This window comes from Scaptodrosophila lebanonensis, unplaced genomic scaffold, assembly GCF_003285725.1.
Source record: "Scaptodrosophila lebanonensis strain 11010-0011.00,11010-0021.00 unplaced genomic scaffold, SlebRS2 tig00000123-arrow-arrow-pilon, whole genome shotgun sequence".
In the NCBI taxonomy this organism is placed as follows: Eukaryota; Metazoa; Arthropoda; class Insecta; order Diptera; family Drosophilidae; genus Scaptodrosophila; species Scaptodrosophila lebanonensis.
Genome location: NW_022060581.1, coordinates 973,704 through 999,922, shown reverse-complemented (window position 1 = coordinate 999,922; position 26,219 = coordinate 973,704). Strand labels below are relative to the sequence as shown.

At 39.9% G+C, this 26,219-nt stretch overlaps 4 protein-coding genes across 4 annotated transcripts in view; 3 read left to right on the top strand and 1 right to left on the bottom strand.

The window, feature by feature from the left end:
- The window catches only part of LOC115628770 (voltage-gated potassium channel subunit beta-2), a 79,386-nt gene extending 75,454 nt beyond the window's left edge, over positions 1 to 3,932 (top strand). Inside the window, exons 3-7 of the mRNA XM_030524985.1 lie at positions 1,898 to 2,216; positions 2,275 to 2,402; positions 3,087 to 3,427; positions 3,541 to 3,759; positions 3,831 to 3,932. Of these exons, the coding sequence (XP_030380845.1) occupies positions 1,898 to 2,216; positions 2,275 to 2,402; positions 3,087 to 3,427; positions 3,541 to 3,759; positions 3,831 to 3,932 (1,109 nt within the window). The remainder of the gene's footprint in view (positions 1 to 1,897; positions 2,217 to 2,274; positions 2,403 to 3,086; positions 3,428 to 3,540; positions 3,760 to 3,830) is intronic.
- An 87-nt stretch (positions 3,933 to 4,019) lies between these two features.
- On the top strand, positions 4,020 to 6,349 carry LOC115628762 (putative lysozyme-like protein). The gene is made up of 2 exons (XM_030524978.1): positions 4,020 to 4,056; positions 4,327 to 6,349. The coding sequence occupies exons 1-2, from the start codon at positions 4,020 to 4,022 to the stop codon at positions 5,289 to 5,291; spliced, it is 1,002 nt and encodes a 333-aa protein (XP_030380838.1). The 3' UTR covers positions 5,292 to 6,349.
- Positions 6,350 to 10,363: 4,014 nt separating this feature from the next.
- LOC115628718 lies at positions 10,364 to 13,764 on the top strand. The gene is made up of 5 exons (XM_030524915.1): positions 10,364 to 11,603; positions 11,673 to 11,808; positions 12,535 to 12,725; positions 12,795 to 12,976; positions 13,055 to 13,764. The coding sequence occupies exons 1-5, from the start codon at positions 10,635 to 10,637 to the stop codon at positions 13,194 to 13,196; spliced, it is 1,620 nt and encodes a 539-aa protein (XP_030380775.1). The 5' UTR covers positions 10,364 to 10,634; the 3' UTR covers positions 13,197 to 13,764.
- A 3,257-nt stretch (positions 13,765 to 17,021) lies between these two features.
- LOC115628725 (dynein regulatory complex subunit 4) lies at positions 17,022 to 25,928 on the bottom strand. The gene is made up of 5 exons (XM_030524925.1): positions 25,642 to 25,928; positions 22,465 to 22,507; positions 19,871 to 20,035; positions 19,228 to 19,531; positions 17,022 to 18,404 (listed from the first exon to the last, which is right to left on the bottom strand). Exons 1-5 carry the CDS (start codon positions 25,642 to 25,644, stop codon positions 17,480 to 17,482), a joined length of 1,440 nt encoding a protein of 479 aa, XP_030380785.1. The 5' UTR covers positions 25,645 to 25,928; the 3' UTR covers positions 17,022 to 17,479.
- Between the last annotated feature and the right edge of the window lie 291 nt (positions 25,929 to 26,219).

The following is a 26,219-nucleotide window of genomic DNA, read 5'->3' as shown; positions in this document are numbered from 1 at the left end:
ATTGCGACCGAGCTTCAAGTATTTATCTTTGAAATCAGACTTTAGTGAACTTTTCTTAACATTATTTTGTATTTTGTTAAAAAAGTTACTTTTTACCAAAGTTGTTCTTCGTGGAATCGAATCCGATCTGCACTTTTCAAACGCTTGGTGCGACCAGAGCTGCAACGAAAATAAGCACAAATCAAAAATCGTTCATATTCAAAAAAAGAAAAGCATTTTTTTAATTTTCGTCGTGGATTTGACGAAGTGTTTCGTATAAAAGTATTTCGCAAATAAAATACCACTCTGTACAAAAACAATTAAACAATTTTGTGCCAAAATAATGTTGTCTGCTTTAAAAAACAATTCCTGGTTATATTTTATTTATTTGTTTAAAGTTTGTAGCTTAGAATTAACCCTTAAATCACAAAATTTGCAGGCTGTCTTTGTTTTATTTTCCAATCAAGTTTCGAGTGTTTGTGCAAATTATTTGCATGTTCGATCATAGGAGGAATATGTTTAAATGCAGTGATTGCTCACGACTCACGACTCACGCTTAAGGTTCTTTGTTGTTGCGCTTCGAAAAGTTATGTACAGTCGACTCTCGTTTATTCGAAACTCGAGAGCTCTTACAATATTACGAATTAGCGAGAGTTTGAATTATCAAACGGTACGAAATTTGTGAGAGAAAATAAATAAAACGTCGAATTATGAAGCCTTGATCAATAATTATTTACAAGTATTAACTGCTATTCTATAACAATGTCAAAAGAGTAACAGTAACTGAATGATAACTAAACAAAGCAATTCCTGTGAAGTGCGTGTCAAATAGCCAAACTAATCATAACAAAAATAGTTACCGGGACGGATCTTCATTGATGACCGTTAGAAGTCAATTTTTGGATCTGCTTGGCAACGGGCGGGACTAGCATCTGCACGTTGATACATGTTTGAACTTGTCGCAAAATGTACATAAATGCAATATTTCCGCCTCTTTGAATTCTCGAGTGCTGGACGCCGCTGAGTTCCAATTAACGCGTCGTTTTGTTATATAGCAATGATTGCTTCCTTCGAATTACCAAGTGCATAAAAATTTATGGAGTTAGTTGGAAATATAAAGAGATTTTGAGAGATTTTTAGAGAGTTTCGAATTATCGCAGGATTTAATTAAGCAGAGTCGACTGTATCGAGCTCTCGTTCAAAACTGCTGCCCATCTCTAGTGTTTTCAATTGGTGCTTGACTTGTTGAAGTCGGTTCGCCGCCATTCGAATCAAATATGCGCAAATGATATTTTGGTTTTTACTTTTTTTTTTTGTTTTTTTCTTTCTTTCTTTTATTTTTGTTCTCGGCCATATGGGCTGGCCGTCAGAAATGCGTGCGTTTGCTTGAGTAATGTACAATTAACGTGACCATTTATTTATGCACAACGAGCGAGCAACTCACACACACACACACACAAATATATATGTATATATGTATGTACATAGCTATATACATATTTAAATATTGCTCTGTTGTTTGCACGCACAAAGCTCACGCACTTTTTTTACTGTTACCTTTCTTTTTAGTGCAAGTGCCTTGTTTTTTGTTGTTATTTATTTTTTGGCTGCCTGGTCTTTTTTATTACGTTTGGCCATGTTGCTATTGTTGTTGTTGTTGCCCCTTTTTGCACGTTCTGTTTGTTGTTGGGTGTATTTATTCTCCTTTGTGGCGAAAGGGCCGAAAAGGGTTTTCACTAAAAGACGCAAATTTTCACTGAACATTTTCACGCTGCTCGTCAACGACGCACAACGACGACAAAATTCGACATCGCCGACTTGTCATTGGATGGGACTGGGACTGGGACTGGTCTTGGATCTTGAATCTTGATGATGTACTTGGCCATACCGCTGGACACTCGAATGGGCGGTTCTGCAGGCCGTTCCATAAGCTTGGGCTCCAATCCGGCGCTGCCGCTGCGTCATGGCTCGACGCCGACGCCGGGCTTGCGATACAAGAATCTGGGCAAGAGCGGGTTGCGTGTCTCGAATGTGGGTCTGGGAACCTGGCCAGTCTTCTCACCCGGGGTCAGTGACGAGCAGGCCGAAGCCATATTGAAGCTGGCCATTGAGAGCGGCATTAATCTGTTCGATATCAGCGAGGCGCACTCGGAAACGGAGATCGGCAAGATACTGCAGCGTACGGGCTGGAAGCGAACGGCCTATGTCATCACGACGAAGGTTTATTGGAGCACCAAGTGAGTAGAATCGTTTTAGAATCCCCCTGTACGTCTGTTTCATGTTTGATTCCGCTAGGTCCGAGGAACGTGGTCTGTCGCGCAAGCACATCATCGAGTGCGTCCGGGCCAGTCTGCAACGACTGCAGCTCCAATACATTGATATTGTGATCATACACAAGGCAGACCCCATGTGCCCCATGGAGGGTAAGTACAAGGCATCAGGTCATCACTATGACTCACTTTTTTCGCAGCTCTAGGCTGGAAACTATAAACGTCACAGCTACATATATATGCTGCCAGATTATTACAAGTCAGATAATCTGAGCGTCAGATGCTTGGGCATTCGTTGTCTGGACGCCAGATATCTAGTCTACAGATAAAAACACTCAAGAAATGTGTGTGTCAGATGTCTACACATCAGATTTCTGAACGACAGATTTTGAACGTCAGATTTCTGAACGACAGATTTTTGAACGTCAGATTTCTGAACGTCAGATATCTATGTATATGTGCTACGCGTGCAACAAAGTTTATAAATAATATAGACTTATTGCAGATCCTATTAAATTCCCTTAGGTAGCACTAAACAAAGAACGAGCACAAAATTTGCGGATTTTTACTCTGAACAATAATGTTCTAGATTTTCCGTCTGCTTACTGATCACTGAAGATGTGTATTTTCTTGATGAACTTGAAAATATGATTTGATATGGAGACATAGCCATAAGGGGGCTCCCCTCAATAGAAAACCGAGTCTGTGTTACGATAAATATAGTATAGTATAGTTCCCTCAGAGATCATTCATATACAATTCTAAAATGCATAATATGGAGTGTGGTGGAGTAGCTTAGTGGGTAACTAACTCTCTGTCCCATCCAATCTCACGCAGAAGTGGTGCGCGCCATGAGCTACATTATACAACAAGGCTGGGCTATGTACTGGGGAACGGCGCGTTGGTCCCAAGTGGAGATTATGGAGGCGTACACCAACTGTCGGCAGTTCAACTGCATAACGCCGATTGTGGAGCAGTCCGAGTACCATATGTTTTGTCGCGAGAAGTGCGAGCTGTATCTGCCGGAGATGTACAACAAGATTGGTGTGGGGCTGATGGCCTGGGGACCTCTGTCGATGGCGCTGAGCGACACCCAGAATGGGGACAAGCTTTTTCTGCCAAAGGGCTCATTTAAGACGAAAAGCTTCTCCTGGACCGAGGATGAGATTAACCGGAACGTAAGTGGACTTTGTAAAATCTTCCCGCTTTACCCACTCACTCTCCCTTTCTCTCTCTCTCTCTCTCTCTCTCTCTCTCTCTCTCTCTTTTTGTGTTTTTCCCTCTTGTACAGGCTGCGTTGTCGCCTCAGGGCAGCTGGGGCAAGGATCGCATTGAGGAGGGACGGCGCCACTGCGATCGTTTGCGGGATCTGGCCGCTCTGGCCGAAAAGCTGGGCTGCAGTCCCACGCAGCTCTCGATTGCCTGGTCGCTGAAGCACGAGCCTGTGCAGTGCCTACTTTTGGGCGCCACCTCGGCGGAGCAACTGCATCAGAGCCTGCAATCGCTGCAGGTAAGTAGATAGCTGGATGCTTTGTAAAGAGAGCATCGAAGAGACCTAACGCATCGGTATTTGGATTGCAGTTACTGCCACGGCTGTCGTCGAGCGTGATGCTGGAATTGGAGCGGATACTGGAGAATAAACCGGTGCGACCGCCAATGATATCGACGCTGGCGCTTCGGTGACAATCAGCTTGCCCGCAGGGTCCGCTGAGCCTGAGCGGCGGCGGTCCCTGCGGCGCCGACTCGCCCAAGCATGAGGAGGAGGCCTTCATGGAGGAGGCGGATGCGAAGGACGCTGCCAAGCAGGGTTTCTGTGTTATTCAGTGACGAAAGGAGTCCTTAGATAATGATAATAAATTTTTGAAAGTGATTAGCAGTAAAACTAGCTTAAGTAGCAATACCATGACGACAACAATAAGCAAGCACGAGCTACAGCAGCAGCAGCAGCAGCAGCAACAGCAGCAGCAGCAACTCTCGCAGTTACAACACCAGCAACAGTTGCAGTCGACAACAACAACAACAACAACAACCACTATAACTACAGCTACAACAACAACAGTGAAGACAGTGCAGAGCGATGCATTAAATAATAATAATAACAACAACAACAATAGCAACAACAAGAACCACAACAACAAGAGCAACAACAATAGCAGCAGCAACAACAGCAGCAACAGCAGCAGCAACGGCAAGAACTCGCCCGAATCACCGGACGGCCAACCAAGACGTTCGCAAAAGCGTCGCTCGCTGCTCAACTTCAAGTCCTTGGACCTGCACATCAAGTCCCTCTACACTGGTATACGTGCCTCTCAGAAGACAGCCTCCCAATCGCGCTCCTCATCATTGGGCGGCGGCAACAATGCAACGCGAGCAGCAACAGCCGCGGCCTCAGCACCACCTGCCGGCCGCACACCCCCCTCCCTCACGGTCGAGACTGTCAATGGCGATGGCGATGGGACTGGGGCTGCAGATGGGGATGGGGAGGAGACCTCCAATCTACTGCTGGACTATCCGCAATCGCCGTACTCGTCGCGTCGCAACTCATCGCACGACGACCATCGCTCCAGCTCCCAGTTGCTGCACATGAGTCGTTACGAATACAGCACCCGCTCTCAAGCGAGCTCGCCGGCGCCCTACGCCCCGCCTTCGCCCTACTTTCTATCGCCCTATGTGGCAGCGGGCACCTCGACTGGACTGCTGACGCCATCGTCGGCGGAGACTGCCAACATTCGTCGCTCCTCTACCTCAGACATTGCTTCGTGCCGCAGAGGAGGGGTAAGTGCTGCTGGTGGTGGTGGCGGTGGCGGTGGTGGTGGTGCGGGGGGGTCGGGCGGTTCGGGCACTTCCAGCGACAGCCGGCGACCCAGCACTTCGGATCTGCTGCGTCGGGCGCGTGAGCGTCGTGGAAGCGAGGCACGCATGGGCCGCAGCGTCTCGCATAGCGGACTGACGAGGGGCGGCTTTAGAGGTGGTGGTGGTGGTGGGGGCGGACCTGGTGGTGGTAGTGGCATGGGCGGACGGCGTACAAGTATGGCCTTCTAGATACCCTCAACAATTTTCAATCCCCTACCAATCCCAACCGTACAAGCTACACTAAACTAGACTGCAGACTAAAAGATTCTTGATCAAGAAAGAGAAAAAAACTGAGGGTTTCTAGCGGATCGAGTTCAAAACATCTTGTGGCTTTGGGATGAATCGTACGTCTATCAAATGAGATGCTATGTTTCAAGGAGCCTTTAGTTGATAGCTCCCCATGTGCCATTGTCAATTGCAAAATACTAGACTTGTGGCCTTGGGTTGGGCTCCAATTGTTCAATTGTTCAGCCCTCACCTTTTATCGGAACTTTGAAAAGCCTTTATATACGACCTAAATAAGATGCTGCAGAAAGTTATCGATGTCCCCTCTAAGATCGCTGCAATATGTTTGAACAATCCTGAATGCTATATGCTGCCTGCTACTTCGTTCTCTGCACATCTCTATCTCTCTTTCTCGACAAGACATGTTTGAACTCACTTGAGAAAATAAATTGTTTTTTAAATAATAGCAACGCTCAGACTTAATATGCCCTTAAAAAAAATAGGAGGAAAGAAAAAATGCCTCAAAAGAAAAAAGAAAAAAATAGTACAACAAACACTTAGGCTCTCACTATCGTCTCCCAGCCTCTCTGGTGCTTGCGCTTTCAATTTTAAAACGGCCCTGACTTTGATGACAATATTAGATCCTAACTATTGTAGAACGACAGTCAAGTTGCGCTCCTCTTATCACTCACTACTAACTACTTCGTTCCCAGTCCTTTCTCTCCGACCACCCGCTCTCTCTCTCTCTCTGTCTCTCTCTCTACACAGCCACATACATAAAGGTTATGTGAACGCTCATATCAAGTTAGAAATGGAAACGGAAATGAAAGATATAAATACATACATAAAGAGAAACCCTAAGCGTAAATTGAATTAAGCAATTAATGAACTTAAAAAAGATGTTTAACAAAATTTACAAGTATATTCGAGTATATATACATACATATATACATACATATATGTATATATGTACATACTATGTGTGTATGTGAAGAAATGAAATAAACTTAACTAAGCATATAATGAACAAACTTTAATCAAATCTTATTATAGTTATTAGCATTAGATAACAAAAATTTAATACTAAAGTCAAGCAAATTTTTTTTAGCAAATGCAAAATGCAAAACCGAAAAAATTTAAGCAAAATGCCTTTCTCAAAAAATGTTTATATATGAATAGATATATAAATATATATATATATATATATATATATACATATACAAAAATTGAAGAGAATTGAATAAATATCTGTAAATATATGCAGAGGCGTAGCCATGAAAGGGCAGAAGTGGAACACACACTATCCGTTTATATACTTGCAGAACTGTACTGCCATATGTATTTCGATTCGTTTGCTAATATCTGAGCAACAAAAAAAAAAAACCCCCTTAGCTAAGCAGGTCAGAACTCGGGATGATAGAAATATAAATTATTGTGTTTTTTTAAAAGCCAAAAATCATTCACTAACACTTTGAGAAAACGAGAATTATACCAAAATCCTTCTTTCAGGATTATCTATGCATATTCACCAGAAATTACAAATTTTAATGTTTATTCATTCTCTTGCAATATAATGATTAATTTTGAGTTATGCTTTGCAACTCAAACAGTAATCATTATTTTTGAATAAAACTCGCAAAACCATGACTAGTCTTTGTTTTATTTTTTCGATCAAAAATAAAACTTGAAACCCTTTTAATGGAGAATAAGGACAAAACTCCTCAAACAATGACAAAAAATTAATAAAAAATAAAAATTTTAAGTATATTTAAGTGGATGTGTGATAGTTATTAAATATTTACTTACGTTTTAGCGAGTTGCAACATCAAGCTCTGGTTTCGGCAATCACAACTGTAATTAATTTTTTGCAATGAATATTTTTTTTAAAGGATTATTTTTTCACCCCAAAACTGTACTATCGGAGCTCGCTTCGGTGGCTATCGGCTATCGGTTTTATTTTTATTAAAAAAAAAATGATTATTGGTAAGGTTGTAAAGTATAACTCAAACATAATGATTATATTATAAGAGAATAAAAAAATCAAATTAAATGAATTGAAATTGGAAAATATACTGGTGAATAACTTGGCTATAAAAAAAAATTAAAAATAATAAAAAAATAAAAAAAAGACTGGTGTCGAGTTTGAGTTTTTTCGTAAAACATTCGGAATTTAGGCATTTTGTGACTTGTCCCTAAATTCTTCAAGTAACCGACCTAGTAAATAAAAACGTAATAGCAACCCACAATTTTTTTTATTTTTTTTGGCAATTGCGTTCTATTTTATAAACATATTTGTGCTTTCCTGGCTACACTGCTGCGTATTAAAAAGAAAAAAAAACAAAAATATGCAATAACATGAAACGGTTATTATTGCAATAAAGAAAATAATAATGGGGCTGCATGCATTTAAAGTGCTGGCAGGCCTCCTCACACACACACACAAACACACACACACACAAACACACACACACACAAACCTTCACATACACACATACTCGTGCACACAGCGCCCAGACATATGCAACAGCTTTCAACAATTACTCACAATTTTTTATCGCTTCGGCAAAAACAGAAAAGCTGATACACATATAACATACATACATACATATAAACATATATATATTTTGACATTCAAGTACATACATAAAGTCTTTCTCACATACGGACTGTGATTTCATGTAAAATAAAAAGAAATATATATATATACACACACATATATATATATATATAAATAAATTATATAAAATGTATAATTAAATGAATTAATGTTAAACATTCAGTTTGGTCAGATACATGCAGAACAAATATATACATACATACACTGCTGCATTAAAAATAGGCAAGTCGTCAAGCATTAGCATAAAACTGAGCTCCAACATTTGTAGGCTAGTCGACAAAAAAAAAAAACGAAAAACAAAAAGAAACCAAACGAATTCTTGAGCTAAACATAATTATAGGCAAGTTGCTAAAAAGAATTGACAAAACAAAAAGAAAAATAGAAACAAATTAAGATCAAGCATTTGTTGGCCTTCAAGAAACAAAAACTTAAGAAAAAAATACAAAGAATTAGTAATTAAGGCGGCATTTTCTTCAGCTGCTATTTCGCAGATCGCGCCTAATATCCACAAACTCACTGCTCAACAAAAACAAAAACAAAACGAAACGAAACGAAATCGCGCACTTTTTCATTCACAAACAAAACACAAAACATTTAAAGGATTGCGTTTTTTGTAGTTTAAATCCGTCCTCACCAAATGGCGATTGGCATGTGTTGCAAATTGGCAACAGGGCATGGGGGAGAGGGGCTATTGCTGAGCCAGGCGAGGAAAACGAAAACGTTTGCCAACCACATGGAAACCCCAAACATATGTATGTATGCAATGGAAAGCAATAAAAATCGGTACTGAAAAGTAATACTAGAGAAGCGATACCAAACAAATTTATAGAATTATACTCGTAAAGGAAACAAAATAAGAAACAAATTTTCGCTCGAACATAACATTTTTCTTGTTTTTTTTTTTTGTTAGTTAATGTACTTGATACTAGCTAGATAATTGTAAAAGAGATATAATATTAAAGCAATTAATACTGATACCAAATATAAAATGCCAACTATAGCGATCAAAGAAGAATGAAGAGGCGCAGGAGAAGCTATATAGAGCGCAGATGTGGTGCGAGCAATCTAGTCTACAAATTTACTTTATGTAAGAAAGTTATTTAAATGATTATGAAAATAAACACAACAATAATACTATTACTATAATATTGTAAACACAATAACAAGCTGACGAGCATTAATTGAACAAGTTGAGAGAAAAAGTATAATAAAGTAAAGGACAAGTAACCAGAATACAAAAGGAATATGCATAAGAAAACGCATAATGTCTTAAAATATTTTCTTATCGAAACTGGCAATAATAATTGTAGTTATATACATACATATTTGCAAAAGAAAACAAAACCAAAAACAAAGTACGATCCGGGGTGGTGACATTTAATAAATATAACTAACAATTAATTAAACAACTAATTATTAATGAAACGTATTTATTACAGCCAATTTTAAAACAAAACAAACATTTTTACAATTTAAACAAAAATACGAAATTATAAACTAGCAATGTGAAAAATTGAAAATTGAAAATTGACGAACGGCACACGATCCGCAACTGAAATTAGGAGTGGCTAGTCAATAGAAATCGAAGCAAAGGCATATTAAACACAATTTAAAGAGCAAACGCTATAATATTTTCAGCATGAACGCAAACTCAAAATAAAATCAAACAGTAAATACTTAATTAAACACATTTACAAGCATATACGCAATGCAAGTCACATACGAGTATAATGAATTTCTCATAAATATGCATAAGAACAAAATGAAAATGAAAATGAATATTTAATGTTGCTTTAAGCTGCAGCCTAACAGCCTAACAGCCTAAAAGATACAAGCAAGACACGAATAAATTTTTGCTCAGTAATCACTTAAGCTACTTATATATACATACCCTACATACATACTTACAGATATAATTTCGATGCCCTACAGCAGTAAATGAAAGAAGACGAACGATAGTTGATTTACTAATATATTTTAGTTGATTTGTTGTTTTGTTTTTTAAATCTAATAGCTAAAATCTATCAAAGAACAACAGCAAATTTGTTTAACACCTTAAAACTTCATTCAAATAATTCAGCAAACTAAATGGTTATAACAACAACAACAACAGCAACAACTACTCAGCTAACAATACTGAAAACTTATATAAAAATAAAACTCTTATCTTTCACTTAAAAAGTAAACATTATAACAACAAACACCCAACGGTCTTTTTAATTATTCTGAAACGTTACTTCCATCGTCTTGGCATCACTTTTCCACCGTTTGGCAGCACTTAGCCACCATAGCGTTTCGATTGCTCTGCTGTCTATCGGTGGTATCATCATTCTAGCGTTTACAACGCGCTAGCTGGCAACGCCAATTGCTGCTGACGGGAAGGGTCCGCAAAACAATTTTATTATTGCTTATAGTGCGTATTTTTATGTTTTTAACATCGGATCGGCACAACTGGGAGTGCATTAGTGGAAGAGCGGCGTGGCTGAGGGTGTAGACAATTAATTCTTTCGTGTGCGTGCGATTTTAAGGCGTGCAGGTGTTGGCCGAAGGAACCAAATACCTTGTGGGCTGTTATTTTTTTTTTGTTGTTTTTTTTTTCTCTGTGCGAAGTATTTGAGAGGCCGAGACACGGAGCGCACATTCCTGGGCGCAGGGCGTGGTGCTCCAGATTTGTTTACATTGCGAGCACCATGGACCACAACGACAAGGCACCGCTCACTGTTATTGACAAGTTGCGCCGTTTTTGTTACATCGGCAAGCACGACGAGCCCGTCTATGTGCCCACAACTTTTGATCTCACCGCGAAGTTCATTTACGAGGGGCTGCACAGCCTGTGTCGTGAGGCTAGCGGGTCCGAGATGCTGGACTGCTTGAGCAGCGTGCTGGCCGCGTCCAATGCTGAGCATTTGCCGCGCACCGATGAGTCGATGCTCGTCCTGGCCGTCTATCTGTCAAGTAAGAAGGATGAAAAGGAGCGCACCCTTGTGCGCGCCCATTTCCCGAGTCTGGTGCGCGCTGACCATGATCTGTTCCTGTTCGTGAAGCTTACAAAGGAAATACAGAAGCTGCGCAATCTTCGCTCTCCCCTCAGTCACACCGTCTGCAAGGCTGTCATCGCTTGGTACAGGGAGCAGCCGCTCGATCGTCTGCTGCACATGTGGTCTGTGGCCAGCGAAGCGGTCCGCGAGGAGCATCGCAGTTTGCTATATCGCTGCCACTACACAGACAAGGAGTTCGATGCACAAATTAAGGCGGCACTGAGTCTGTTCTTTACACGCCCAGCGGACATTCTCAAATGGCCCACCGCTCTGAGTCCTGTGATGTCCTGCAAAAGCATCATTATGGGCATTGCGAAAGTGCGTCTTGTAAACAGTGCAAAGGACGCACTTCCTTTAATAAGCGAACATTCTCTAAGTTACGAGCATGTACCCAGAAATGTGGTCAAAAGCTCTGAACTGGTCACCGCTCTGCTGCCTACAATGAGCTACGAACACCTGTTCCATAGCTTTCCGAAATTTAGGCGTTTTTACATGCCTCATAAGTTCACGAATTCGGACTACGTGCGCCAGTTGTTCGATGAGGCCAAACTGCGTGCCAGCAATATGCAGCCCATTCGCTTTCTGCTGAAGGGAAAACGCGAGGCTAATGCCAAATGGCTGGTGAGTGCACATAGTTATATATACCATATAATTTGATTGTTCATAAAGGCTTATCTCCTCGCTTCTCAGCGTGGTGTAAACAGGCCGCCCTGCTCCAGGACACACAACCTAATGCAGAGTCTATTAAAAAAATCGTTTGGGCTCAACAAACCGCTTGGCCTGCGCATCCATGTGACGCTCAATCTGGAGTCTACCTATTTAAGAAGTGAGTATAATTAGTCTGGCTACCACTAGCCTATCTCTTATCTGATGGAGGCCGTTGAGGAGCTCTAATAAGAGCTATCAATTATTTATTTATTTACTACAGTCAACATATGTATAAAAACAAAGTAAATGCTAACTAGAAATTGATTAGATCTCTCTGTATGTACAGGATAATGAGTCCTACATTTATAAAAATATTTAGTCAATAACTTAATTTATAATGTGTACCTAATGAAGGTCGAAGGGAATTCTAGTGAATTGAATTTGAGTTCAGTATGTCGAAAATTATCTTTGCATAACATCTTATCGAGATTTACAAGTTGGTACCATTTGAGGTTGGAGGACTTAATTCAATGCCTTTTAATATGTTGAAGTCTTTAATATAATTTTTAATGTCCCTTGAGTTGAAGTTCGTCGTTTATATCCACGGCTAGATGTATAACTCTTTTAGCTCTCATTGTCAGCAAGTTTGTAACGCTTAATGTTTAGATGGTTTGGTATTCACATTTGCTTAAACTTACGGCACTTCAGGCCCTGCGTCGATGTTGAACGATAATTAGAAAGCCTAGAAGAGGCTTGTAGGGAATTGCACGTTCTTAGAAAAAGTATTTTCTTGTTGTTGTGAATAGAAATTCCCGATCTGGTTGATAAGAAACTGCTGTAACTTTGAAAGAGATATGCGAACTGACTAATTTATACATATATACTATATTTTCTGCTTTTACAGAATCTCTTAATGGACGCTGGCGCTCCATTGGCTATCTCGATACTATCGTTGCACTGTCCTTTGGCTACTACAAGTCCGAGGAGCAAGTGGATGTTCACTACTGGGCTAACAAAGAAGGGCAACTCAAAAAGTTAAACTGGACCAAGGAGATGTCTATGGACGAGGCCAAAGACGATTGTGAGGCAGTGGAGGTGCGAGGAACGAAATTATCACAATTAGAAGCCAAGTTTTTGCTAATTGCCAGCGTTCATGTCTTGCAGGTTTCTAAATCGAAGCAGTCGCTACTGAGCATCCTGGATAGTGCGTTGATGGATAAGAACAACACTTACGATTTATTTCTTGTGCTTGTGCCGGCTGCCACACGCGGTAATCCGCACAATAGTGCGAACGAGCTGGTGGATAAGCTAGATAAGTATCGCGATGTGTTCCATGTGGATTCGAAGTGAGTGTTTACTTCCTTTTTTGCTATTGGCTCTCTCTCTATCTCTCTCTTTCTCTCTCTCTCTTTCTCTCTTGGCAGGTTTGTTATTGTGAGCCTACGTCAGCAGCATGGTTCCATGAAATACGGAAATAAAAGGAGGGAAAACATATTAGAGCTGTGCAACCTCAGCGAATTGACGCCAAATATTATAAACGCGTTTGCACTCGGCAAATTTCAGTAAAAAAGAAAAAGGGGAGCCTTTAACAACCCTAAGGGCGACAACAAACCAGTGTCAGGTACACATCTTAAATACTATGCAGGCACATCTTTCGTGTATTCATCCATCCATCCATCCATCTCCCACAATCATTTCACGCATCTCATCCTCATCGCGTTAGCATATTTTTCTATATTTTTGTCTGAACGTTAGAATAACGTTTGTTGCTCTCCCCTTCCCAAAGTTTTGAATACCTACACGCTGGTTGTTACTAGCTACTCTAGCCTTTTAAGTATTTGACAGCATGAGCTGCAATTTAAATAAGACGCGGCCGCTGCTCTTAAAACAATTCCAAAAAAAAAAAAATTGAATTAACTCTAACATAAACGTTTCTAGTTTATAAGCTGATTAGCGGAGAACCATAAACAGCAATCAGACACACACACATACACACACACACATACACACACTATATACACAGAATCTAAAGACGCTCACAATCATAATACACATTGAAATATTTACAAACGCTCATTTTGTAAAGATTTGTACTCTGTGTGTAAATTGTATTCTCAATTGTATTTGTATTAGTCGTGCTAAATGGTTTTATTTTTTTAAATCAAACGAACTGAACTGAATCTAAATTAAATTTGGATTAAAAACAATGTAAAAGAATCAGAAAAAGCAAAGCGATAAACAAAAAACAAAAATGCCTTACAACAAATTGTTAGTAAAAAAGATAAACAAAACAAGAAAACTTTAATTTTAGCAAAAGAAACAAACAAACAAACAAACAAATGAAAAAAAAATGTAAACGAAAACAAAAAAAAAGAGGAGAGAAACTTGTAACGAGGAATTTCGACAAAAGTACTGAGAAACGAAACAAAAACAACAAACAATGGGAAAACACAGCATTTAGATGAAATATTTAAACGAAACAAATAAAAATAGTTCAAGCAAACAATAAGATTACCGAAACAATACAAATAATTGACGAAATGAAAGCGAAGCATTGTTAAAAAAACCCCCTACGTTTTGTGTTATTGTTTAAATATATGTACATGAATACTGCCTAAATCTGTGACATTCGGTGTAATCTAAAGTTAGAGCTAAACTAAAAACAAATTCAAAATGGACAGTCAGTCAACAATGTCCAATAAATAGTCTCAAGCGTACAATAAAAAGCAACTTAAACATTCGAAACAGCAAGCAACTCCCAATGTGCCATTCAACCCACACACACACACACACACATTTACAGCCACAACTTCTCACACAACACCTATACATACATAGATAAATGTATGTATAACACTAAATAGCCGAATATTAAGCAGCAACAAATTTGAAAACACGAAAAAAAAACAAGCAAAATTAGTTAAGAGGAATTATAATTAGAAGTGAAATTGTATACAAAAAATCGAAGAAACAAAACTAAACTAATATGATTAATGACAATTCGATTGAAAAACGAAACAAAACTATATAGCAAAAAAGAGAGACAAAAACAAAAGATGGTAAACAAAAATATTTGTACGGACATTTTTCAAAAATGTTTCCAGACGAATCTGTGAAATAAACCGTTGTGATCGCCTTTAATTTTTTATTTCAAAACGAAATCAAAAACGTAACGAAACACAATTAATGCAATTGATTTCTAGTGGAAATTCAAGCAAACTGAGAAATATGGACAAACAAATTTCAAGTACCTATACACAAAAGAAAAAAAAGAAAACATAAACGAAAACGAAAACTATGGAAGCAGCAATCGAAAGACGTAACATCAGAAACCAAAATTCTAGAATTTATTACTAATCACACACAAACATACAAACCCAATTCATACACACACACGCACACACAACATATAGTTGATATATGTGTGTATGTAAATCAATCAATCAATCGTATATTAATGTAAATTAAAAGCATTGTTTAAGTCTTTATTGTTTTCAAACAAAAAGGAGGAAAATTAAGATGAAGAAGGAAATAAATTAGAGTACAATATGTGTGGAAGGCAACAAAGCAACAGCAACACAAACACAAACTGCAACAAAATTAGCAAAATTGTAAAAGGATACGAATGTATCCGCAGAAGCAGCAGCAGCAACAACAACAACAACAACAAGAAAAACTTTATGTGATATCTATTTCAAAAATAAGCGAATTACAAAAAAAGATAAAACGAAACTAAGACAAAAAGAAAATAAAATACAAACAAACAAAAGAAAAAAAAACGCAAAACCTAATGAAAATAAAACCAACTACATAGTAAAATTCAAGAAATTAAGCGCATAATCCTACAGCAACAACAATAAATTGTAAACCGATAAAAACCAAAACAGAAACAAAGAACAACTTTCAATTGTCATGAACGAAATGAAATGTCATACGAAACGAATTGAAGCTAAAAAAAAAAAAAAATTCATTTTGCTTTTGTCGTTATCTGTTACTTAAATTATAATTTCTTTATGAAATTGAAGAACATTTTTATACCCTGTACCCAAAAGGGTACAAGGGTATATTAGTTTTGTGCGAGTGCACATGGAACACACAGAAGGAGGCTTGGTAGACCCCACAAAGTATATATATTCTTGATCAGCATGACAAGCCGAGTCGATATAGCCATGTCCGTCTGTCCGTCTGTCCGTCTGTCTGTCCGTCTGTCCGTCTGTCTGTCTGTATGAACGCAAGGATCTCCGAAAGTATAAGAGCTAGAATAACCAAACTTGGTATACAGATTCTCCTGAGACCGAGAAAGGACGAGTTTGTTCATTTTTTCTGATCCACCCCCCCACTCCCCCCCTATTAACGATTTTCTATAACTTCCGTAATTCTTGGAATTTTGAACTAAAATTTGGTAGTCACATTAGGTTAGTTATTATATAACCGTATACCAAGTCTCATTATGATAGAATGATCGGAAAGAAAGTTATAGCCATATAACCAGGCCCAATGCACACATACATACATATGTACAAGTACACAAACACGCATAAGGCACGATTCTGATGTAAATGTAAATGTATGTATGCATGCATGGAATATTTTATATTTAATTTAGTTAATTAATTAAATTAATTTAGTTAATTAATTAAATTTAATTAATTAATTAATTTAATTACTTTTTTGTGGGGTGGTACAGGGTATTTAAGAGTTGAGCCTGCTCGACTTTAGCATTCCTTTCTTGTTTGATATATTTTGTAAGTTTTCAATGCTCGAGGGTTAACTGATAATTTCCAAAATCTTGAATATATTTAATAATAATAATAATAATAATGTAGTTCATAGCTAATGTTACAAAGAATGCGAATGAATCGAAGCACATTTCATAAACATATGCATACATATTAGTATATATGCTAAACGTAGTATTAGATGACATACACATATATGCGTGTATCTATAAGTTGAGCCAATTTTTAGCATAATGGAAAACACACACACACACTTATACACACACCCACACACACCCACACACACTCAACTCAACTGAACTCAATCGAATCATAATGTTAGGAAATGAATTTATATGAGAGCGCAGGGCTTTGAATTTGTTTTGCAACCCAAAATGAAATCCGATACGTTGTACGTAATTTGATTTTTTTGAATTGAAATTAGCGCTACACATAGCACGACTGCACGACTGTCTATGAAGATTTAATGTTTCAAAAACAAAATAGAAATAATTTATGGAGTGTGCCTAAAAAACTATAAAAAACGTTTACAGTTTTCTCTCTCTCTCTCTCTCAATCTCGCTATCTCTATATGATATATTCTTCTTGTAAAATCGTGTGATTTCCATGACAGAGTTAGTCGCCGGCACACTCTCCAGTTCCAGTTATACTATATTGATAGCGATAATGATAATGATACTGATAATATTTAGAATTAGAGAATCGGTCTCGACTCTGTGGCTAACCACCAAACGAATAGAATATCGAAATGACAGCAATATGCTATATAGGCGCATTTGATTGATATAGTATTAAACATTATTCAAAACATTTTGTGCATTGCATATAGTTTGCATCGTGTCAGATTCCTTTTTACTTTTCCAAACATTTTTTATACATATACATTATACACATATATACATATATATATAGATATATATATATATATATACATATATGATATGGAATACTTATACATATATACACGATGAATATATAAAAGTTAAATAAATTCAAAGCGAACGCGCATGCGCAACTCGTCTGGCATGTCAACCCGATCGAATAGCCGACTATTCATTGTTTTGGTATCTCTCTTCAGCTTCTAGGATGGGTGAACGGGTGGATAATGGCTTATGCGTTATCGGTGAGTACGCCTGCTGGGCCGCACAGATAGCGCACCGGATCCTCGCGATCGACGAAACATTCGAAGCCGAGCTCGGCTACGGGAATGCCGTGAGCCTTGAGCTTGCCCTCGTACAGCTCATACATTTCGGCATTCTTCTTGCTTAGCTTGGCCAACTGGAAACGTAAATCGTTAATGATTTTGTTCTTCTTGTCGACGACAGTGCGTATGTGATGATCGATGGGGCCCATCTGGGGCTTTAGGTTGGGCGGACACTTCTCGAGCGTCTCCTCGACAATAATTGCGCGCTTCTCGTCCTCGTGCATCAAAGCCGTCAGCTTGCGCTCGAGCAGGACGTTCTTGAGGCCAGCCCTTTGCTGTATCTCGACAATGAGCTCGTTGAAGCGCAATTTCAACTCCTTGCGCTCCTTGGCCAGCCCCTCGTTACGCAGAATGAGCGCCTCCGCCTCCCAAGTGAGCTCCTTGATGCGCTTATCGAGCTTCTCGTTGCGCACCTTCAGACGCGCCATCTGTATCTTGTCGCGCTCATAGAACTCCAGCTTGCGCTTCAAGTCGGCCAGCTGGGTCTTGGCCCGCTCCAGCGGCTCCTTCAGCTTTCGATTCTCGATGGTCATCTCGTGGGCGATGCGATCGCTGCGCTCCGCCTGCCTACGCAGATACTCCAACTGTTCCTTCATGCTGCCGATCAGCGCCAGATTGTTCAGTGTGATGTCATTATAATAATTCTTCATGTCTGTGAACGCCTGATCGTGGTGCTGTTGCAGATTCTTGATCTGCTGGTTCTTGCGCTCCTCCTCCTCGAACATCTGTATGCCGTAGAACAGCTCTAACTGCTTCTTCTGCTCCAGCATTCGCTCCTCGTGCAGCATCTCGTTGTCCTTGCGCTCATGCTCGAAGAACAATCGCTGGTCGCTGCCAAAGGAAATTAGAAGATCATTAATGAAGATACTGGTGGTACGCGACTATCTTAAAGTTCGGGTAAGTCTGACGACATTCGTATTTCCATAACAAGCAATTTTTATTTTTACGCCCTAAGATGCTTCTTCTCTATAACAATGAACCGAAAAATGTACAAGGTTGTACTAGTTCAGTGCGTACTTGTATGTCTATAACACACAGAAGGAGGTGTGTATATATTCTTGATCAAGATGAGAAATCGCGTCGATATAGCGATGCCCGTCTGTCTGTATGATCGCAAAGATCTCAGAAAGTATAAGAAGCAGTCAAGCCAAGTCTGAGAAGCAGCAAGTTTTATTTGTTTTTCCTGATACTCCCCCCACTCTCCCGCTATAGGTAATTCCCATAGCTCTAGTAATTCTTGTACAGGGTACATAGGAGTTGAGCCTGCATAGCCCTAGCTTGTTTTGAATAGGTTTTGGCAGACCCTATTAAGACATTTTTGAACAGAATAATAAGACGAGTCGATATAGCGATGTCCGCCTGTCTGTCTGTATGAACGCAAAGATCTCAGAAAGTATGAGAGCTAGAGTAACCAATCTTGGTATCCAAATTCTCCCAAGTCTGAGACACAACAAGTTTGAGTTTTTTTTTTCTGATACTTCCCCCACTCTCTCGCTATAAGTAATTCCCATAACTCTAGTAATTCTTGTACAGGGTATATATACGAGTTGGGCCCACTTCAAATTGCTTTTATTTTAATACTATGTATTACGTAATTTTAATTTGGGAGAATAAGCTTCGTTGATTTTTGGATCGGGCGGTATCTGGTACTCACAGCATCTTCTCGTTGAAATACGCCTCCATTTGGCGCATCTGCATCTCGGCTATCTCCATGCGCTCGCGGAGAATGCGTCTCATCGAACGCTTGTCCCGCAACAGCTCCCTCTCCTGCATGCGATGGTGATCCTGGGCCAGCTTTAGCTGCGTCATGGCCTCGATGCGTTGCTCGCCCAAATGGTTGTTGTTCTCGAAGGCCAGATGCTTCATCCGCTGCTGGAGGTACTTCATATCGACATCAGCCAGCTCCTGTGCTGTCTCGATTTCCTTCTCCTTCTGCTGCAACTCATACTTCACCTCCTCTGCGAAAGAACATTGGAGCATTAGGCCCTATTCTGAGGCAAATGTGCTTTGACAAATCGAGGCTAAAATGCAATCTAGTATCGGGACGGTAAAGCGCTACATTTGGGATCCATTTCTTGAGTGAAAGCTATGTTTTTCGAAAAAGATGATAAATTCTACTTTTTAAATAATGTCTTAAGTTCAAAATATTGGACTTCTTCTGAGCAGGGAAAGTGGCTTTGAAAGGACTACTTGGCGTAGTTTTTCAGTTGAAATTGTGAATTTTTTTTTATGAAAGCTCAATGACGGGTCAAAATACATATGTCGATTAGTGTAATTGTGGATATTTTTCTACTCACCCAACTGTGTGCGTGTGATGTCCCAGAAGGTGCGTATTTTGTCGCGCTCCAATTGGAAATAGTTGCGCTCCTCGCGCTCCCGATCCATTTCCGCCTTGAGGCGCAGCGCAAACGCCTCAAGTTGATCGCGCGTCATGGAGGACGTGTCCACACCGTCGATGAGAACTGCGGGGGGCAAGTCGGGGAATGCGAAAATTAGAACTCGCGCCTTTAACTCGCTACTGATGCTGCTGCTGCTTCTGCTTCTAATTTAATGAGCCTAGGTCGGACCTGCCGCATATGCGTGGCGGTCCATCTCGTAATTGTTTTGTGTAATTGCCCTTGCTGGGCAACTGCTGCAATGCCCCGCGTCTCTTTCCCCCCTCTCGGGCCACTGCAATTGCCTGCTTCAGTGTGTTGTGTTTAGTGCAATTCTGTGCGGCAATAGAAACAATTATGTGTGCGTTGGACCAGGACCAGGGCGCTTGAATTTGCTCACTCGTGCAAATTAAGTGGACAGTTCTTTTTCCCCCACTCTTGCCCCTGCCCCCGCCCCGTTCCCCCAAAATAAAGTCGCTTGCATGTGCGTGAGAGCAATTAAATTGCATTGAGCATGTGGCCTGCATGGCATGCCATTTGCCATTTTCCACTACCACTGTCAGCGTCTCTACTGCCTCCACAAACTCTAACCACGACTCTGAGACTGACACTGGCCAGCGGCCGTCAGAGATGAGCACGTGACACGACTATGAGTGTGAGAAACTCATGAAGCACGCCATTTCACATTTGAAGGTGAAATGGAGACTTAGAAGATGCCACCATATACTTGTAGACTAAGTTTACAAATTCGAGCAGTGACTCATTTAAAGTAGTTCTTTTTTTTGGGAATTAAGTTCGGTTCTATATCTCTCACAAATGGCAAATATTTGTCTCCTTATCATTAGTATATTAGAAGCTCTTTCAATATAAATTACATTAAGTTTGAAGCCAGTAATACCTTTAAGCTAAAAGAATTCCACAAAACCTACAATCACTCCTAAAAAGTTAATGTTATCTTCTCTCACCTAAAGATATATCTTATCTTCTCTATCATCTTGTCTGTCTTTAGCTTATATCATCTTTCCCAATATTATCTGTACTTGTCCTATGGGCCATTTCCCAACTTATTTGCCTTTACATATATTATCTTGTATTATTTTGTTGTATCTATCTTATCTGTCTTTTTCTTAAACTATCTTCCCTTGTATTATCTGCTCCTGTCTTATCTGCCCTTAAGATGATCTTAAATTATGTGCCTCTACATATATTATCTCATATTATCTTGTGATGTCTACCGTTATCTTATCTTATATTATATTATCTGCCGTTTTCTTATCTTATCTTTATCTTTTACTGTCTTTGCTTGTCCACGTCTTATCTGCACTTTCTCTTCTTAAATTATTTGCCTTTACATATATTATCTCATATTATCTTGTGCTATTTACCGTTATCTTATCTCATCTTATATTATCTGCCGTTTTCTTATCTTATCTTATCTTGTACTACCTTGGCTTGTCCACGCCTTATCTGCACTTTCTCTTCTTAAATTATTTGCCTTTACATATATTATCTCATAATATCTTGTGATGTCTACCGTTATCTTATCTCATATTATATTATCTGCCGTTTTCTTATATTATATTATATTATCTTATCTTTATCTTTGCTTGTCCATGTTTTATCTTGTGCTATCTACCGTTATCTCATCTCATGTACCTTAATAGTATCGGATTATCTTATCTTATATCTTATCCTATCTGAATTTATCTACTCTTATCTTACCTTACTTTATATTTTCTTATGCCATTTTTAATTAATTTAATTGCTCAATTAATTTCAAGTTTCCACAATTCATTCCGATACTAGTGCTAGAATTTAAACTCTGATATTGTGGACAATTTCCTGGGCATATGTTTCACTCTTTCTCTTATGGATAGACTTGCGGGAATTGTGATAATTTAGTGATTCAATTAGCAGCAATTGTCAACACGCGCCCATCTCTAGCGGCCACACTTTGCCTTGTGCTGGGCCACAGATTATCATTATTTGCTTATTGTTTTGCTTGGCTTTTTTATGCTGCACTCACATATGTGCAGGCAGGCGGTCGTCGACCCCCCGCCTCACCTTCGAGCACCGAGCACCCAGCACACCATTAATGTAGCAAAATTAATTGCCTGCCTGCCAGCCCGTTTGGACGCACTCTAAAGGCACCACCATCGGCGTATCCTTGTGCAGCGGCCATTCAAGCAGGAGCTGGCGTTTGTCGCGACTGTCAAAAAAGCGCAACGACCGAGGCGCCTATAAATTAGCCCCCCAATGCAGCAGAGCCCCCTTTACCCCGTTGCCCTTCTCCGATTTCCACTTGGAAAGCTGCAGCCCGCATTGACATCTTTGGCTACTCAATAGACGGAAGTGCCTGCCGCCCTTAGTTGTATTTTTTTTTTTTTTTGTAATTTTTTTTCTGTTCATACATCTGAGTTTTCCCGTTTGAGTTCGTTGACCCCTTTGCTTCGCTTTTGTTGCTTTTGTTAGCGAGTGCCTGTAATAGAAAAATGTCTTTGTTCGTTTCAACTTACCCGGCATTTTTTTGCCCTTCTTCCCCTTTTTCCCCTTTGGCGGCTGTAAATAGAAAAAAAGACACAATTACAAATGTAATTCTCGAGCTTAGCAAAGGCTTTCCAATAAATAGAATTCAAATTGCATTTCAAAGAATTTACAAATATCTAGCCTATCTATCTGTAGATCTGGCCTAGAAGCTGGGCCAGAAGCTTCCCCAATCGAGACTCATTCAAGTCTCGGATCTGATAGCCACAGCCTTGCTTCTACGGCTCTTTAAGAGCCTTAATTTATTTTATTGATCCCCTTCCCTTCCCGGGAAGCTGCTCTCAAATGGGCGCATGCAAATATTTGCACAACACTCATGTCGATTGGGGGAAGACCCTGACAATGGAGTGCCCGAAAAAAAGGAATTGAGCAACAATTGCTGTCCCTTTTTGGCCCTTTGGCGGTCGGCGTTGCCTACTTTCAGGCTACACGCCTTGTTTATTGGCCACGTTGCGCTTTAAATCCTTTAACAACGTTTAATTTGATTTCGCGTATTTTCGCTGCTTAAACAACAACAACAACAAGAACACCAAAAGCAACAACAACAACAGCAACAACTACAAGGACAGCAGCGTGCAGTTCTTTTTTCGCATCCTCGAAGGGCGCCACTGCTGGCTGATCTGGAAGTGGAGAAGTGCTGCTGGGTAGCGGGAGAGGGATAGAAGGGGAAGTGGAGAGGCTGGCAGAGACAGTTGCCGCGGTTATTGTTGTTGTTGTTGTTCGGTACTGGCCAGGAAGCCAACGAGTCGCTGCCGCGGCTGCCGTTTTAAATAATGTGATGGCGCGGCTTTCAAAACAATTTCGCAACAGCTGTTGGCTTATTGCATATTTTATGACTGCAAATTATTCAAAAATTTTCGATGCCGCCGCCGTCGCCGCTGCTGCCGCTCCTGCCGCTCCTGCTGCTGCTGCTGCTGCTGCGATGGCGGCCAACAGCAACAGCAACAACAACGGCAGCGTCGGCGTCGGCGTCCAGTGTCACGGCAAAGGCGTAAAATTTTCATAAATAATAATAGTATATAAGTATGGATGATGAAGAACAGTGAGCACCTGTAGAGCTGAAATTCGGCGCTCAAATCGGAAACCAACAGCAGCCACCAGTATTGCGGGGATTCCCCGCCACATACAGACACGCTCAGATGCTAAGTTTAACTTAACTCTTCAGGCAGTTGAAACGCTTCCCAAACAATTAATTCGAAAGCATATTACTCTTATATCTATAGTTTGCGATTACAAGTTAGGTATTGCTTGTAAAATCAAAATTAAATACCTGCTAGTGACGAGGAGAGAAAGAGGAAGATTGATTGGAAAGACCAAATACCGTCTTGGTGCGATAGAAGTTTCAGAAGCTAAGGGCCACTCGTCACCAGCGTTGCTTTTTCCCTTCAAATCTGCTCGGTTTTGAAAGCTCATTGTGGGAAAAAATTCGAGACTGCGGAAAGCGGGAATTCCGGCATTTTTAAAATACATTTAGCTTTTTTCCGCTTTTTGTAATTTTAATTCAAAAATAAATAAGAAAGGTGCCCAAGAAACCAAAAAAGTCAGTCAGAAGAAAGGCAGGACCTACGCCGAATTACAGGCGAGGAACATATAGACTGATTTTGAGATCTCAATCAATAGTGGAAATTTGACTGATAATGGGGCATATAATAAACCCTGAAATAGTAACGATAGTACATATTTTAAAAATGCAAGCAATTAAACTAAAGTTCCACTCCCTCTGAGAGTATGAACTGAAGAAACCAAATAAGTCTGTCAGAGCAATGACAGGACTTACGCCCAATTACAGGCGAGGAACATATAGACTGATTTTGTGATCTCAATCAATAGTGGAAATTTGACTGATAATGGGGCATATAGGGTCTGTTATACATATTAGACATGGTAATTATAATAAAGTTCAACTCCCTCTGAGAGTATGAACCGAAATTTTCAATCGGCCTAATAAGGATAAGTGGGGGCGAAATAAGGTTGGAAACTGAATAGACTACAGCATAGAGCTATTGCTGGAAAAAATTGCTAAGAATTGCTCTGGGTATGTCTTGGTCTCAAAAGGCTTTACACCTAATTCTGTTTTTACACGGTCTGTTTTTACACGATTTTGATATAACACGGTTTGAAAATTAAAAATTTCATATATACTATTTCTTTAGATATCAGGAATAAGGAACCAATCACCTATTTTTGCATATGATCAAAGTCTTTTTTTGCACGGTTGTTTCTGGAACCAATCTACCGTGTAAAAACAGAATTATGTGTATTTATTTATTTATAAAAGAAAGGGTTAACAATTAATTCTTAAACTACTTAAAGTCTGGAGCACTAGCAGGCAGGGCTTTCAGCTCAAATGGCTTCATTATTTGATCGATTACTTTTTAAACACCTTTTTAGTTCTCCCGAACCAATTCAGCGATATTATTATTTGCGTATTTATTATTTTATTATTATCTGATTAGAATTTCCAATTCTCCACTTCCTCTCTGGTTCTTTCTTGATACTGCACCGGCGCCTTTTTAGTTTGACTTGCATTGTTCAAGTTGTGAATAGTATCTTGCCACAGCTAAGCTTGCCTTACTGTACACTCGGCACTTACATACAAATATGTAGGTGGGTGTACGAGTATTGGGCAATAACAACAACAACAACACGAAGAACAACAAGAGCAGCAGCAGCCTGCAATGTTGCAACAGCGCCCCAATGCGGTGCGCAACAAATGCGAATGGCGCTGAGATTTTACGCGCTGCACATTTCTTTCGTACATTTTACGACAGGCACACACACACAAACACACAAACACACATAGCCATCTATAACGTATATATATTTTGTATGTGTCTGCGGCACAACAGACCGGCTTGGCATGAAAAATTGCATGGGCCGCGAATGCAATAGAAACAGAGATGGGGCTGGGGAAGCGAAAATTTGGTGTTGCCACCAAAAAGTGGGCGAGGCAGCGGAGGAGGAGGGGGAGGGGGAGAAGGAGGGCAGTAATGGGGCCATCATCAGGCGAATGGGAGATGGAAATGGAGATGTCTTTAGGCTTCAAAAGCTGAACAGCTGCTGGTTAGTAATTTGTTGTGTTTCGGGACTCTCAATGGGCCATCAATAGAATCGAAAATCAGGCTAAAGAAGTTGAAGGATTGACTCACCATTTTGTAATCCTTTTGTTGCTCAGTTCTTGCTGCTCGGAATAATAATAAATTTCATGTGCAATTTGTATTATTAATGGAAAATATATAGATGAATATCTTATATATGTATATAATTTTTGTCGAATATCTTTTTGGTTGTGCTCCGAACTTTGTTGACAAACGACGACGACTGACGACGCGGTTGCCAGGCGGCCACGAATCGAGTGCGAAAAATGCGGAAAAATGCTGCTGCCCCGGTTCGAAACAAATTTTGTTTGTATTTCTCTCATGTATTTTGTGTATTGTTCGGGGTTTTGTTATTTTGTTGTCAAGGTGGCGGCCGAACAGAACGAAATGAATGAAGCAAGGGGCAGGGCCTGCCCCATTGCATTGCAGTGGAGTGAGGGGTGTTGGTGGGGAGGGGTATAGAGGGCTCTTATCGCCACTTCCCGATACTCGCTCGCAACAGGGACTATCATAGCAGCTGTGGCCCGTCGTCCTCTGCATATCATCATCAACAACAATCAACAAGGCAGCTGAGTGGTTGGAATGCCATTTCCCTCCCACACTCACACACACATCTATATATATAAATA